At 39.1% G+C, this 15,883-nt stretch overlaps 1 protein-coding gene across 1 annotated transcript in view; it reads right to left on the reverse strand.

The window, feature by feature from the left end:
- Nucleotides 1–3,112: 3,112 nt before the first annotated feature.
- The window catches only part of ZNF484 (zinc finger protein 484), a 27,928-nt gene continuing 15,157 nt past the window's right edge, over nucleotides 3,113–15,883 (reverse strand). The window contains exons 2-4 of the mRNA XM_008064132.2: nucleotides 13,467–13,593; nucleotides 12,802–12,897; nucleotides 3,113–6,644 (exon numbers count right to left, since the gene is read on the reverse strand). Coding sequence (XP_008062323.1) covers nucleotides 4,312–6,644; nucleotides 12,802–12,897; nucleotides 13,467–13,593 — 2,556 coding nt within the window. The 3' untranslated portion in view covers nucleotides 3,113–4,311. The remainder of the gene's footprint in view (nucleotides 6,645–12,801; nucleotides 12,898–13,466; nucleotides 13,594–15,883) is intronic.

Genomic DNA, 15,883 nt, shown 5'->3' on the forward strand with positions numbered 1-15,883 from the left:
AAAATTACTCTCCTCTATGAATTATCTAATATAATTAAGTGTTGGCTTGAGTGAAAGTTTTCCTACATTTTCTGAATTAACAGTATGATTCCCTTTTAAATATTAATTTTAAATGCATTTTTATTAAAATTTGTTTATTTTAAAGATGTGGATACAATTCAGGATTAGGTATACAAGTGGTCACTGTACAGGCAAAGTTTGGGCCTTCCTTTGGTCCCCACTTTGGTTTGAGATCAGGTACCATTATTGATGTTGCACCCCCTCCCTACCCCCCCACCCTGGCAGTATCCCATTACTGCCAATCCCTTTCTTAAAATATTATGGTAAATGTTCAAGGACCATGTATAAGTGTTAATATGTGGTATTTTGTTCTTTGAAAAAATTTAAGTTATAAAACTTTAAAAATAGTTTGCTATAAATACAAATTAATTATGATATAGTGCAGGCATAAAAAGACATGGCTAACACACACTATTTTCCCTAGTAAAGTCTATACCCCACAGACCTCCAATCTATACTGACCCGGTGTTCTAGTTAACATTTACCCCTCCTAACATTTACCTCTCCTAACATTTACTATGCACTCATAGTTTTTCATTACCCATTCTCCAATTTGTACTCAAGTACTCCTTGAGATACAATAAACCCCACAAAAGGAAGTCTTTTTTCTCTTAGAGACAAATACCGTGTAAACAAAAGGTAATGTAGCTCTTTTTTTAAATCTCAGAAGTGCCAAAATCCTATTTTTTAAAATGTGCTTGAGATTAAAAAGGTTGAGAATCACTATTTTAGCAATCCCACCAAATTTATTTTTTCAAAACCCAGGCTCTAGATTAGTCTTCATTAACCTAATAGTCTCTTGATTATCCAAAGGAAAAACCATAGTATTAAAAAAGTACATCTGAGAAGCTTTTAGTCAATCTCTTCCTTTTGCTAAAGTCTGACACCTACCATAATAAAATAACACCAGAGGTAATTTTAGCTTATGTATCAAAGTTTGTAAAGTTTTTAACAAGAGTAACTGCCTGAAGTCTTTTAGCAACAGAAGATGAGAATAAAGTAATGTTGCAAACTTGAGTGTTTTCATTTTTAAGTCAGTAATACTGGTAATTTAAAAAACATATTTCTGGACTCCAGACTCTTTAAATAAGAATAGCTGTCTTGGTTGGCATGGTGGCTTAAGCCGGTATTCTCAGCACTTTGGGAGGCTGAGGTGAGGGGACTGCCTGAGCCCACAGGTTCGAGAACAGCCTAGGCAACTTGGTGAGTCCTCATCTCTACAATAAATCCAAAAATTAGCTGGGCATGGTGTGTGCGCCTGTAGTTCTGGCTCCTTAGAAGGTAGAGGCTGAAGGATTGCCTGAGCCCAGCAGGTCGACACTGGAGTGGCCAAGAGCATGCCACTGTACTCCAATCTCGGTGCTGGAGTGAGACTCCAACTCAAAAAAAAAAAAAAGAAAACTGTCTCAATGCACTAAAAACTTCTGCCAATTGCAGAGTAGGTGACATAGACTAGTACTCCCTTTGAGAACTAAAAAACGAGAAATAAAACATTAAACACATTTAACTTTTGAAGGCACAGAAAAGCTATCAAGGAAGTGAGCAACCGCAGGAATAATATTAGAGATGACATCATTTCTGAAATTGGACTGTTTGTTACTAAGAGTAGTTTGTTAGCTCTTAAGGTGAACAATGAGCAAGAAAGGCTGGAGAGAATTTTTGACAAATTAATATGACTGAAGAGACAAATACTAGAATTCAAGTCCTTCCAAACAGGAGGCATGATAAACATCCCAAAGACCTAAAATTCAAAAGGCATCCCCTAGGAATAAAGGTTTAAAAAATAGAGACTAAAGCCCAGGTGCAAATAATCTCAATACATCATTGGATAAAAGCAATCAGGGTTTACTAGTATTCATTGCCTGGTTACCTGTTAGAAGGGAAGGCAGATTTTTCTCTAGAAAAAGGTACATCCAGACCACTGAATTTCATTCTTTGGAGTTGGAGTCTCACGCTATCACCCAGGCTGCAGTGCAGTGGCATGCTCATGGTTCGTCATAGCCTTTGACTCCTGGGCTCCATGGTCCTTCTGCCTCCGTCTCCTGAGTGGCTAGGGATAAAGGCACATGCCGCCAAGCCTGTCTAACTTCATTTTTTTGTAGTGATGAGGTCTCATGTTGCCCAGTTGGTCTTGAACTCCTGGGCTCAAGCCATCCTCTTGCCTCTACCTCCCAAATTTCTGGGGTTACAGGTATAAGCCACCACACCCAGCCCAGACCATTTTATTATCTCTACAACTTTACTATATTAGTGTCTATCAGTTGATTTAAAAAACACCACATATATGAGAAGATAAGACATCACCAAAACCCAAGAAAAATAACCAACAGAAAAAGGCCAATAGGGATCTTGGTAACAGGGTTGTCACTAAAAGAAACAGAAAGAAAATGAAGCAGATACATAATTTGAATAGATAACAGCTAGACATTTCTCAAAATGGGTGTGCGCACGCACACACACACACACACACACACACACACACACACACACACACAAAACTAAGCCACAGATTTTGCACTGTAAACCCAAGCAGGATACACACATAGAAAAAAACCAAATCTAGGCATATCATTGTGCACCTGTTGAAAGAGAGAAATTTTAAAGGAGAGAAATAAAAGCAGATTACCCTCAAAGGTAATTATATTGACAGCTTACCTCTCAACAAAACAATGAAAGACCATAAATAAATATCTTCAAAACAATGACAGAAGAACTTAGAATTCTATACTCAGGAAAAGTGTCATTTGAAAATGAAGGCAAAATACAGACATTTCCAACAAACAAAAACAAAATTTGTCACCAGCAAACTTGCAGTAAAAGAAACACTAAAGGGTATTCTTCAGTTAGAAAAATAATTCTAGGGGGAAACTTAAAACGACAGAAAGGAATAAAAAAGTAATGAAAAGGATAAATATATGGGTTAATTTAAATGAATATTGACTCTGAAACAATGATTGGCTATGTCCACGTTATATAGAATACAAACACATGACATCAATAGCAGGTAAGTAAAGAGAAGAATAAATGCAATTAATATTGTCCAGAAGTGTGGTGAGTACTACTTTATGTTAGCCTTTAATAAGTGAAATATGCACACTGTATTAATATCTAACAGTAAATGTTAAAGCAAAAAGCATAACTAGAGATAAAAACAGACATTTCATAATGATAGCTCCAATTAACCAGGAAGATAACAAATCTAAATTTGTATATAAAATCGAAGACTCAAAATGTATCAAGCAAAGATCCATAGCTCTAAAGGAGATACATTCACAATTAATCTCTAAGATGATAACATACTTCTTTCAGTATCTGATAGAACAAAAGGCAAAAAAAGTCTATCAGAATATAGAGGATTTAAAAAACACAATTAAATAACGTTAATTTGAAGAGATTGGGAGGCAATAGGAGAAATACTCTTCCCAATGTTTAACTCCATTTTGTCTAATACAAAAACAAACTAAAATGCAAGACACTTTTATCTCACGATAATCTAGCATGTAGCGAACATGTAGAGAATGTACTAACCCAATTAGAAGAAAACTATTTTAGATTTTGAAGCCCATTTTGTTAACTTGTCTTTTTCTCCAAATAGGAATCAGTAAAAATGTACAGGTTTCTCTGGATCAAGCTGAGGATTCAAAGTGCGGTCATCTAGATCTGGTTCCCTGGTCAGTCTGAGGTGACAAGTAGTTATGGGACTGATGTTTACATCATTAATCACTTTTGGGAAATAGTCCAAGAGCAATTTCAGACGCATTGGATACCTGCAACAGCGTCCACCAATAAATACTATAAAACCATAAATAATAGTAACTTCCCAAACAATAGGAAAAAAAGTAGAGTCCTTTGTGTCTTTAGTGTTAATTATCACAAGAGCGTCTGGTTTCTTTTCATTATAGACCTGAATTGCCTTGAATTCAATGTCCTCAGGGTGCTTAGACAATGTAAAATTTCTCACTATTCCACTTTTTATAAAAACTTTTTTGGTCAATATTGTATAGTTTTGGTACCCAGGGTACAAAAAACTCAACAGCCCTAAATTTATAAAACTGTTTACCAAAAAAGTGAAACAAGGAAGACTGCAAGTCATCTTGCACATTTAATATTATTTGCAGGGGGCTGACAATTCTAGTAGTTGCCAAGTAACAAAGAATAGCCAATACACATTGCTTAGACATTTTCTCCAAAGTACCTATGCATATGTGTAACTGGATATCAGTTTTGTGATCCAGAGCTTCAAAATTCTGACTAAATAGAAGAACACTGGTCTTGGTCACCTCCTGCGTCCCCACACCATACTTGTGGCATTGGGTATTCTACTTCCCCAGTGTCGGTTTTCTGATGTGTGCTGAGTTGCGGCTTCCAGTTTAAGGCTTTCCCAAAGTCACTGCATTTATAGAGCTTCTGTTTAGTATGAATTTTCTGGTGTTTAATGAGATTGGATCTGATGGTGAAGGCCTTTCCACATTCAGCACACATATATGGTTTCTCTCCAGTGTGAATTCGATGATGCTCATGGAGCTGTGACTTCTTAATGAAAGACTTTCCACAGTCACTGCATACATAGGGTTTCTCTCCCGTATGAATCCTCCTATGTCTATTCAAGTGTGACTTCTGGATGAAGGACTTCCCACATTCTGTACAAATATAGGGCTTTTCTCCTGTGTGAATTCTCTGATGCATAATTAGTGTTGATTTTCTTGCAAAGGCTTTCCCACATTCATGGCACTCATAATGTCTTTCTCCAGTATGGGACTGCAGGTGTATATGCAGGCCAGACTTTCGAGTAAAGGCTTTTCCACAGTCACTACATTTATAAGGTTTCTCTCCAGTGTGAATTTTCTGGTGCGTAAAGAGATTGGACCGGTCAGTGAAAGCCTTTCCACATTCAGCACATCTGTAGGGTTTTTCTCCCGTGTGAATTTGCTGATGTACATGGAGTTGTGATTTCTTAGTGAAGGATTTCCCACAATCACTGCACTCATAGGGTTTTTCTCCAGTGTGAATCCTCTCATGAGTAATAAAATGTGATTTGTGGAAGAAGGCCTTCCCACATTCAGTGCAAACGTAGGGTTTTTCTCCTCGATGAATCCTCTGGTGCATACTTAGTGTTGACTTCTGAATGAATGCTTTCCCACATTCACTGCATTCAAAATGTCTCTCTCCAGTATGACATTTCTGATGTATCCTGAGCCGGGACTTCCATGTGAATGATTTCCCACAGTCACTGCATTTATAGGGTTTCTCGCCAGTATGAATTTTTTGGTGCTTAATGAGATTTGACCTGTCAGTAAAGGCCTTCCCACATTCAGTGCACATATAGGGTCTTTCTCCAGTATGAATTTTCTGGTGTATAATGAGATTTGTCTTGTGAGTGAAAACCTTCCCACATTCTGAACATATAAAGGGATTCTCTCCTGTGTGAACTCGCTGATGCACATGGAGCTGTGACTTTTTAATAAAGGATTTCCCACAGTCACTGCATTCGTAGGGTTTCTCTCCAGTGTGAATTCTTTCATGTGTGATAAAATGTGATTTGCGGATAAAGGCCTTCCCACATTCAGTACATACATAGGGCTTTTCCCCTGTATGAATTTTCTGATGCATACTTAGTGTCGATTTCCTTGTGAAGGCTTTTCCACATTCAGGACATTCAAAGTGTTTTCCTCCAGTATGAATTTTTTTACGTATATTGAGGCTTGAATTCTGAGAAAAGTTTTGACCACATTCACTATATTCATGGGGTTTTTCTCCAGCGTGAATTCTCTGGCCTCTGAACAACTCCGACTTCTGGATAAAGGCTCTTCCATATTCATGACATTTATAGTAACTCTCCTCATTACCAATTTTCTGATGGCTTGACTTGAGGGGAAAATCCTTCCCATATTCAGTGCATATATGTGGTTTCTCTCCTGCATAAACCCTCTTATTTGCAGCAAGTTGGGGTTTCTGAGGGAAAACCGCCTCACATTCGCTGCATTCATGCTGTTTTTCTTTAGTGTAAACACTCTGATGTGCAAAGAGGTGTGACTTCTGGGAGAAAACTTTAGCATAGTCAGAAAACAAACAGAGATTCTCACCAGGATGAACTTTCTGATGTTGAATGAGAGCCTGCTTATGACTCAGAAGTTCCCCACATTCATTACTTTCACAAACATTTACTTGTGTAGATTTCAGATGAGTAAAAACATCATCATATCCGATAATCTTATCAAGATTTTCTGTTGCATTGTTTCTATTATAATCATATAAGCTTACAATAGGCTCTAAACTTTTTCCTAATGAGTTATAGTTATGGAGTCCTTTTCTTGAGGAAACAAGGTGTGTATTTACATGAACGATCTTTCCAATGTCCTTATATTCACAGCCCCTTTCATTAGCTAGTGTTTCCTTGTTGATGAAGGCATTGTGGCATATAGTTTTCTTCTGGTTTTTCTGATATCTTCCTGTCTGTTCATCATCTTTCTGCAATTCTTCTAAAATGAAATATGGGTCATCTCTTGTGAAGAGATTAATTCTCTCAGATTGGAAATACACTTCAGACATTCCCTGTTGTAAAGATTCAAGACCAGTATCCCCATCTAAAAGAAAAAGAAAGGATAAAACCGACACAAATAGCAATTAACAGAATACAGATGGATTGATATGTAGAGTTGATTCAGAGTGAACACAGAAATGGGAGAGGCTTTATAAGACAAATGTATAAGTATATAAAATATAGATATATATAGGTCTAATAATCTATTCATATATAATAATATATAACATGAATACTTATATTTACCATATGATAACCAATAGCATTTAGATGTGTTGTCCTAAGTTCTATCTTAACTCATTTGAACTTTTCCACAACTCTTTGCTGTTGTGATAGTATTATGCTATATTATTGTCCCTATTTTACAGATGAGGAAACTGAGCTGCAGAAGAGTTTAGTATTTTGCCCAAATTAAATATTTAGTAACTGGGGAAGAAGAGATTCCAACCCAGGCAGATGTAGAACTACACAGTGAGCAAGGTGCTGGAAGAACAAAGTGCTAAACTTTGTGGTTTAAAGGAAGTATATCTGAGACTAGATTCTTATTTTCCTTCATCTGCAAATCCTCATTCATCTCCCCACTTGCTTTTTTTCCTCTTATCCACTGTACCCCAAAGACCAATTTATTTATGTTTATAGTAAAACTATTATAGCCTCAGTCATCCTGACTTGACCAAACAGTAAAGTGAATGTTTATGATTCAATTCTTTATTCCTGGGATACAAATGTGATAGATGCATCTAGTAGGAGACATAACAGGAGAAAGGACATGAAGTAGAGACTGAGTATTGTCTTTCAAAATCTGTCCCTTCCTTAACAGTATTAAGCTTGTAGCCAACCACATGGCTGCCTCAGAATACTAGGTCTGTCTAGCCTCATTTGTTATTAGGTGGGACCAAGTAGCTCAGTTCTCATCAACCAAATAGGAGTAACAATTATATTTGTTGTGACAAGGTCAGTGTCTGAAGGAAGTGGAGTGTCTCTCACAAACCTCTTTTCTTCCCATCAGTATATTCCAACATGGCACCACCCAGCTCAATGCAGCTGGCAATGCCTTAGGGTAGGGGGTCAGAAAACTATAACCCTCAGGGCCCAGGACTCTACCCAAAAGCTAAGAATGTATTTTACACTTTTAAATGGTAAAAAATCAAAAGGAGAATAATACTTAATGACATGTGAAAATTAAGTGAAATTCAAGTTTTCATGTCCTTAAGATTTTATTGGAACAGAGCCACACCCACTCATTGATGTACTGCCTATAGCTTCTTTGGAGCTACCACACAGAAATGTGCAATTACGACAGCAAACATGGGGTCCCAAAGCCTAAAATATTTACGTTTGGGACTTCACAGAAAATATTTTCCAACCCAGCCCTAGGGGATGGTGGTGAAATGACTTTCCAGAGACTGTCCCTGAATGCCATCAGAAACAGAGTTGACTGGCAGATCTGGACCGTGTGAGCAGTCAAGGTTTGTTTCTCAGTGAATATCTATATAATGATTTGATGATACTGTTGTCTTGTTCTAATTGAGTTTTTTGTTTTTGTTTTAGTTTTTTGAGTTGGGGTCTCACTCTGTCGTCCAGGCTAGAGTGCAGTGGCATGATCAAGATGATCAAAGTTCACAGCCTAGGGCTCAATCAATCCTTCCATCTCAGCATTCCAAGTAGCTGGGACTATAGGCACTCGCCCACCATGCCTGGCTATTTAAAAAAATTATTTTATTTTTGTAGCGATGAGGCTTTGCTATGTTTCCTAGGCTGGTCTTAAACTCCTAGGCTTAAGCAATCCTCCTGCTTCAGTCTCCCAGAATGCTGGGATTATAGGCATGAGCCACCTCACCCAGCCTTAACAGAGTTTTTAAATAGAGACAAATTCTGACCTCATATCCATTTTATTCTGTCTCTAGGGCCTTGTCATGTCCCCAGACATGCTCTTTAGCTGTTATATTAAACTTATGAACATTAATGGCTTTCATTAATCCTGAGGATATCTAATAATGGATTCCTAAACATAGATTTTGATCTTTTGCAACTTTTAACTTTCCTTGGCTTACAAACCTATTGCTGTGCATGATAATATTTATGTTACCACCATAACATTCAATGCAAACAACTTGCTTCCATGTTAAAAGTTTATTTATATATAATTCCCTTGTCACCACTAATTCAATTACTCATTCGGTAAAACACAGTCATATTTCAGGTCAATAAAATGTGTGTGTGCAAGCTATCTTCCACTAGGCACTAAAGTCTATTTTATTACTATTAAATCCAAATTCAGACAGTCAACCCTAGGGCATTGCCAGCTGCATGGAGCTAGGGGCTGCCAAGTTGGAATATGCTGATGAGAAGAGGTTTGTGGGAGATACTCCTACTTCCTTCAGACATTGACCCTGTCACAACAAACATAATTTTTACTCCCATTTGATAGGTGAGAACTGAGTTACATGATCCTACCTAATAACAAATGAGGCAAGGCTAGACAGACCAAATGAATCTGGATAGACACGCTAATTTTTTCATTTTCCCCATTTAAGGTCTTTTTCCTGAGCTTTCACTTCTATTCAAAATTAATTGTTCTTCATGAATTATTTAGGCTTCTGTGCATCAAAAGGTAATCTCAAATCTCACCATAACTCTAGGTTGGTTCTCTTTTCTTTTAACTTAAAAACAAACATATTCTGAACCACTCATACTTATATTTAAATTGGAGTAGACACATGTGTTAACAAATGCACAATGCACAAAGCCTGAGATTTTAAAAATTTCATGCAGTTATCTTCTCTTTCCAATTACTATATCTGGTCCTTTGAATTGTTCCTAGAAGAAAAAATGTTAAATGCTTCTAAAAGAAAGCAAATGACTCTGGCACTTGTGACATAAATTCAACAAATTTAACTTCACTAAACATTTTCTCCAGAAGCACTTTTCTTAAATGTAGAGGGGTAAAAGATTCAGTTATCATATAATTTTAAGTAGTTCTCTCTAAATTTCTGTGGGTTGGAGAATTAGAAAAGGTAAAATGCAATATGTACTGTAACAGGTCCAATTCAAGAAGCAAGTAAAACCTGAGCACAAAGCATGTGAATTATCTGAATAGGCAGATAGACCACAAAATAATCAAAGGGTCAGGTGTAGAGGAAACATTAAACAAAATGTTATAATGGAGTACACATTGTTACAGAAACTAAAGAGGAGCAAATGTGAATTACAAATAAGAGGCCATGTTCTTTCTTCAGCTTAAAACCTTGAGAGGAGAAGAATTTGTCATGTGTTAGATAATAAGTAGTACCTTTAGTTTTGTTCCAAACAATATTTTAAGTAATGAAATCTATCAGTAGTCTCTAAGATGAAACTAGTACAAAAAAAAAAATGGGATCATTAAATCGAAATAGGGTTTGAATCATCCAGGCATAAGAAAATGGTTTTAGATGCTACCCCTGGGGAGTAAGAGTAGGAATGCATCTAACTGGCATTTTCTAAAAGAGCGAAATTAGTAGAAGAGTAGAATGAATTACTTGAGAAGATGGATGAGAAGGAAAAGTAAAAAAAAAAACCACAATAGAATATGATAAATTTTGAAAGGCGAACCACCGGCTTCTAGGATGCTTCATTGTAACCTGTCTACCTTCACACAAGAGCCACTGGATGAACCCTTATATGCACTGGTCTTTCCCTGAGCACTGTATACAGTGGGGCCAATGTCTGGCTGAGACACACAAATAGCAGTCACAGAGTAAAAGTCTTTCCCATGAGCCAACTGTCAATCACAGCTTATGCTAAAACTGAGAGACATAATTCAATCTGAGATACAGATAAGTCCAGGTCAAGACACATGGTCCAGGGTGACTTTAAGAAGGGGCCCAATATCTTACACCTGTTCCTAAATGTCAATGATAACTTCTAACTTTGCTCAGTTACGTATAGGGCTGAGGCGAAGTGCATACTCAATAGTAGCCAGTTAGGAAGAGGAGAAAGACCTCTGCAGGAGTGATCATTGTCTGGACATCCTGCTCACTGTCCAGCTGAATCCAGAGAAGGAATGGACTCCACCTCAAACTTGGTTCAGAAGTTAAGAGTGATGATAGGACACACTCACTAAAAGGGCAGGAAAAAGCTCATTACTCACATAATGAGGCTTATGGGGAAAGCTCCAAACAGGTCCAAATGTGGTCTTGAGAGAGCAAGTGAAGGATTGGCCAGGGTTTTTATGGTAGTTCGGGGGTGGGGTTGGACTAACTGTTCCCATATGTGGTTTGAACTTTCTGCCAGAGCCAAGGTAGAAAGTACCTACCTGGATTTCTTATCAGTTTGTCCAGGTGTAGGGCACGAGAGGAAGAGAGGGGTGAGGCTTAGATGTCAGCAGACATAAAAAATGAAGGATACGGGCTAGAAGTAGTGGCTCATGCCTATAATCCCAGCACTTTGGGAGGCCAACATGAGAGAATTGCTTGAGTCTAGGAGTTTGAGGCTGTGGTGATTTGTGATCATGCCACTGCACTCCAGCCTGAGTGACAGAATGAGATCCTGACTCAAAAAAAAAAAAGAAAAAGAAAAAGGAAAAAGGGCTGGGCTCAGTGGCTCAGCTTATAATCTCAGCACTTTGGGAGACTGAGGCAAGTGGATTGCTTGAGCCCACGGGTTCAAGACCAGCCTGGGCAACTTGGCAAGATCTCGTCTCTACAATAAATAAAAAATTAGCTGGGCATGGTAATGTGTGCCTATAGTTCTGGCTACTTGGAAGGCTGAGGCAGAAAGATTGCAGGAGCCCAGCAGGTCAACCTTGGGGTAACCGTGAGTGTGCCACTGTACTCCAGCCTGGGCAAGAGTGTGAGACTCCAACTCAAAAAAAAAAAAGAAGGATTCAGGATGAGATATAAACATATTTTGTTGTTAAAGACATACAAATTAAAATAATAATTAGAAATCACAATCTAATAGGTTAGCCAAATTATCAGAAATTTGGATAATACTAGGTATGGGAAGGAATGTAGGGAAACAAATACACTTGTGCAATGTTCAAGGGACTTTGGAATGACATTGGCATCCTAGAAAATAATGTGGTTATACTTAGTCATATTAGGTATTAGCATACCCAATGATAAAGCAATCTTACTATTCTTCCCTAAGAAATTCTCATTTCCTATAAGAATAGTTCATGAAGAAATTTATTATAGTACTGTTAGTACAAGTAGTAGCTGAAAGGCTGGACAAGTAAAGTGTATATGCATCCTAAATATGCATACTATAGAATGCCATATAGCAACTAGAAAAATAGAGAGCAACCAGGACTCATTTTCAAAAAAGAAAAAAAAAACCAAGTAGCATGTATAATGTAACACCATTTCTATAAATTAAAAATACTAACAATTTAGACTTTAAAATAGCCACAAATTCAAGGATTGACAGCAAACATATCAACTATATTAGAGCAGTTGCCTCTGGGAAGGATAAAATGAAAATGAAAAGTGGGTATTAAAAGGAATCAATAAGAAGGGAGCCCTAAACATATTGACGATGATATTTATTATAGACAGTGGCCGTAATTAACTTAATCTCCTGCACATGAGGTACAAAAACTTTTTGTAAAATATCAGAATAAATAAGTCAGGAAGATCAAGTCAGTGCTGCTTGCACTAGTCAAGCAGAAAATGGCAATGGTGCCCTCAAAGCCAACAGTTAGAGCAGAGGTGGGGAGATCTTAAATAAGCCCACCTGGATGACAATTCTGAGGCACTAAAGAAAAAGATAAAGTGAGAAGAAACCAGCAGGAGCCAGAGTGTGACCCACAGTAATTTTTAAAGAGTGCTGATCTATGAGTATTTGCATACACAAGAAAAGAATCGAAGACCCTGATAGAAGTAGAAAGAACATACAAATTTTCTAAGCAAAGAAAAAAAGGCAAAAAAGCAGGGTCCTAGATGGTGCAGATTGGAACATGATCTAAAGTACCAGTAACTGCAGCACATTTCCTCCTTAAAAAGTTAAGCAAAGAAGGCATTGATATGGAAAGGGGCCGTAAGTGGGGATAGCATTTATATATCCATGGAGCCATACCCAACGTCTGCTCCATCCAAGCAGTCCCAAGAGTTTAGAATGAACCAGAAAAATCACATTAAAAGCATGTCAAAGTTGCCAGCCTTTCCAGTACAACTGTGACTGAGACATACTGTTTACCAGGCTCTTGGTTTCTTGCTCACCTGGGCATTTCTGACTAGAGATCCCACCATCCAACATACATGGCTCTTCTCCTTGCTCCAAGCTGAAGATAACTTCTGGTTTGGAAATGTGACATCCTATTAACAAAAGATGATAGAGAGTTTGGTTCCAGAGTACATACAATGAAATATTCTATTTGCTTTCCAGAAACGTTTATGAGAACAGAGGAATATTCACATACCCAAAAGAGATTATTAACACAGGACAAATAAAAACAAAACCATTACACACTTAAGATGTCCTGCAGTCTTTAGAAGTCCCACATACCTCAGAAAACACAGATTTTAAAAATTCTACTGAGTGGGAGGGGCTGGGCATGGTGGCTCATGCCTGTTATCCCAGCACTTTGGGAGGTGGAGGCAAGAAGTGTGCCTGAGCCCAGGGGTCTGAGACTAGTCTGGGCAACTTGACGAAACCTTGTTTCTGCAATTAAAAAAGAATTCGTATGGGGATGCATGCCTGTGGTTCCACTACTCGGAAGGCTGAGGCAGGTTGAGGCTGCGGTAGCTGTAAGCATGCCACTGTGCTCCAGCCTGGGCAACAGCAGGGGAGTCCAACTCAAACAAAACAAAACAGAACAAAGACTACCGAGGAGAAAAATACAGTCAGGTGCAGTCTCTCATATGCCCAGCAGAGCTGTGCTTACCCACTGAGATCAAGTTGAAATAGTTTTCCAGCATCACATCCCTGTACAGGCTTTTCTGAGTGAGGTCCAGTTGCCGCCACTCGTCCCTGCTGAATTCCACAGTAACGTCCTTGAACGACACTGGTGTCTGTGAAAACAAATTCCCACCCGATGTGAAGGGTCATGACTGCAGAACGGAAGCGAGACACTGAGAATCTTATTTTTAATGTGATACAGTATCCTACACAGAACTCCCACAATTAACAATAGCAATGAAAAACAAACACCACAATTCAACTAGGTGGTAAAAAGCTTTTATCCAAGGAAAATATACAAATGGTCAACAAGCATATGAAAGCATGCTCAAGGTCATTAGTTACTAGGGAAATGCAAATCACAATGAAAAGATATCAAGATATCAACTTACACCCATCAGGACGGTAAAGAAAATGTCTAAATTTGGTTATGATGCTGATTATACAACTTGGTGAATATGCTGAAAACCAATGAACCGTACACTTTAAATGGGCAAACTCATATGTGAGGGAGAGGGCTCTTTTAGGCATCACCATTTCCACATGGGATGCAGGAGCTTGTAGCAGTCCAGTGCTCCTGCCAAGAATAACTAAAATGCCAGATGAAATACTGAAATCACTTGATTGAAAGCACTGGAAAGCTGCTGAGGTAACAAGAAATGTAGGGTCAAAGACTGGAAGGGGAAAACACTACGGGCTTAAGCTAACTTATACAGCCATGTTGACACTGGAAGCATTTGCTAATGCTGGGAGTGAGCAAAAGGGGAGAATATAGCTTTGTATCAGTAGAAGGCTGCAAATGGGTGATGGAGAGACCAAAAGAATCCAGATACATGGTCATTTTCCCCCTCAGAATATTTGCTGAATTCTGGGGCATGCAGAGGCAGAAGATTAAAAACTTAAGCAAATGGCTTCAGAAGGAAAGCGAAATTCTATCTGATAAGAAAACAGAGATGGGCATCTATCAGGAAGCGGGTCTCTGGAGGACAAACTGGGTACTCAGCTGAAAATTCTCAATAACGAGGGTAAACCAGAGGTAGACTGAGTCTTACCAGAACTTCACCTAACCTTAATTCAACACTGCCTGACTGGATATGGGTGTTCATCCTTCACTCTAGGCTGACATAGGGGAAAATGAGTCCTCTGAGAAGAAAGATATCATCTACTAGGTCCTCAACAATTTTTTTATATACAATGTTTAAAACAATTTTTAAAATTCTACACATACCAAAAGATCACATATCCAAAACCAGAGAAAAACAGCTCAGTAGAAACAGTCACACAGAGAACTGAAGTTAGATGAAAGGGAAGACTGGCAAGATGGCAGGGGAACCAGTTGGAGTATATGAGTGTCTGCATGGGTGAGTGTGTACAAGTGCGTGCGTGAGTGTCTGGCTGAGTGGGGACACAGGAGCAAGCACCTGGGGGGCCCCTGCTGAAGTGGCTGCTACCTGCTACTACTCTGAATTGGCCCCTTTCCTGTACAGAGGCAAGGGCCACTCTGGGCATTTCTTGGGAAGAGACCACAGAGAACAGCTGCCACTCGGTGCCTGGCACCTGACCCACCACCAACAGCTGCGGTTAGAGGTTGGCCACTGACAGTGAAGACCATGGAGAAAGCGACTGGGAGCCAAGCTCGAGTCCTGCAGGAGGAGAAGATGCAGATCACCACCAGTACCTCTGTCCCAGAACTGGGCAGATATGTGCTCCTGCCTGCCATTATTGAGCACCCTGAGACTGAGGGGTGAGTGCTGCAACCCTCTGGGGTCTATCACCATTGGCCCAGGGAAGACACTCCAGGTACATAATACCAGGAGAGACAGGGCCCTGGCAAGTCCCCATTGCCCCACCCTCCACACTGGACCATTCATGGGTGCAATCAGAGTGAGAGACCTAACTGCAGATGTGGAGGGCTGAGTGTTAGACTGATTCAGCCCCCTTCCCTCAGCAGTCCATGGTGGGGCATCTGACCCACGTGGAGAGAGGACTGATCTGCAGGCAAGGAGAGGACTGAACACAGGCAGGTGAAACATCCCGAATGCACTGAGAGCAGGGGGAGGACCTAGATGCCAAAGCCCACTCCCTCCTGCGGGGAGGCAAGAGTGGGGGTGCTTGGAACATCCAGTCAAAAATAATAAAAAAAGAACCGAATGTTCCAGAAACAACCACAAGAGGGAGCCCAAGGCTCACAAAGTATTTGGAGTTTTAAAAAAATTTTTTCTCTTCCTCCCTATTTGTGTGTGCGTGTGTATGTGTACACATGTGTGCATTTTGATTTGTTTTGTCCCTTTTCCTTCCTCTTTTTTTGTGTGTGGGTATATAAGAGTGTAAGTGTTTTTTCTGGTTATTTTATTTTATTTTATTTTTTGAGTTGGAGTCTCACTCTGTCGCCCAGACTGGAGT

This window comes from Carlito syrichta, unplaced genomic scaffold (genome assembly GCF_000164805.1).
Source record: "Carlito syrichta isolate Samal-C Ts95f unplaced genomic scaffold, Tarsius_syrichta-2.0.1 Scaffold22802, whole genome shotgun sequence".
Lineage (NCBI taxonomy): Eukaryota > Metazoa > Chordata > Mammalia > Primates > Tarsiidae > Carlito > Carlito syrichta.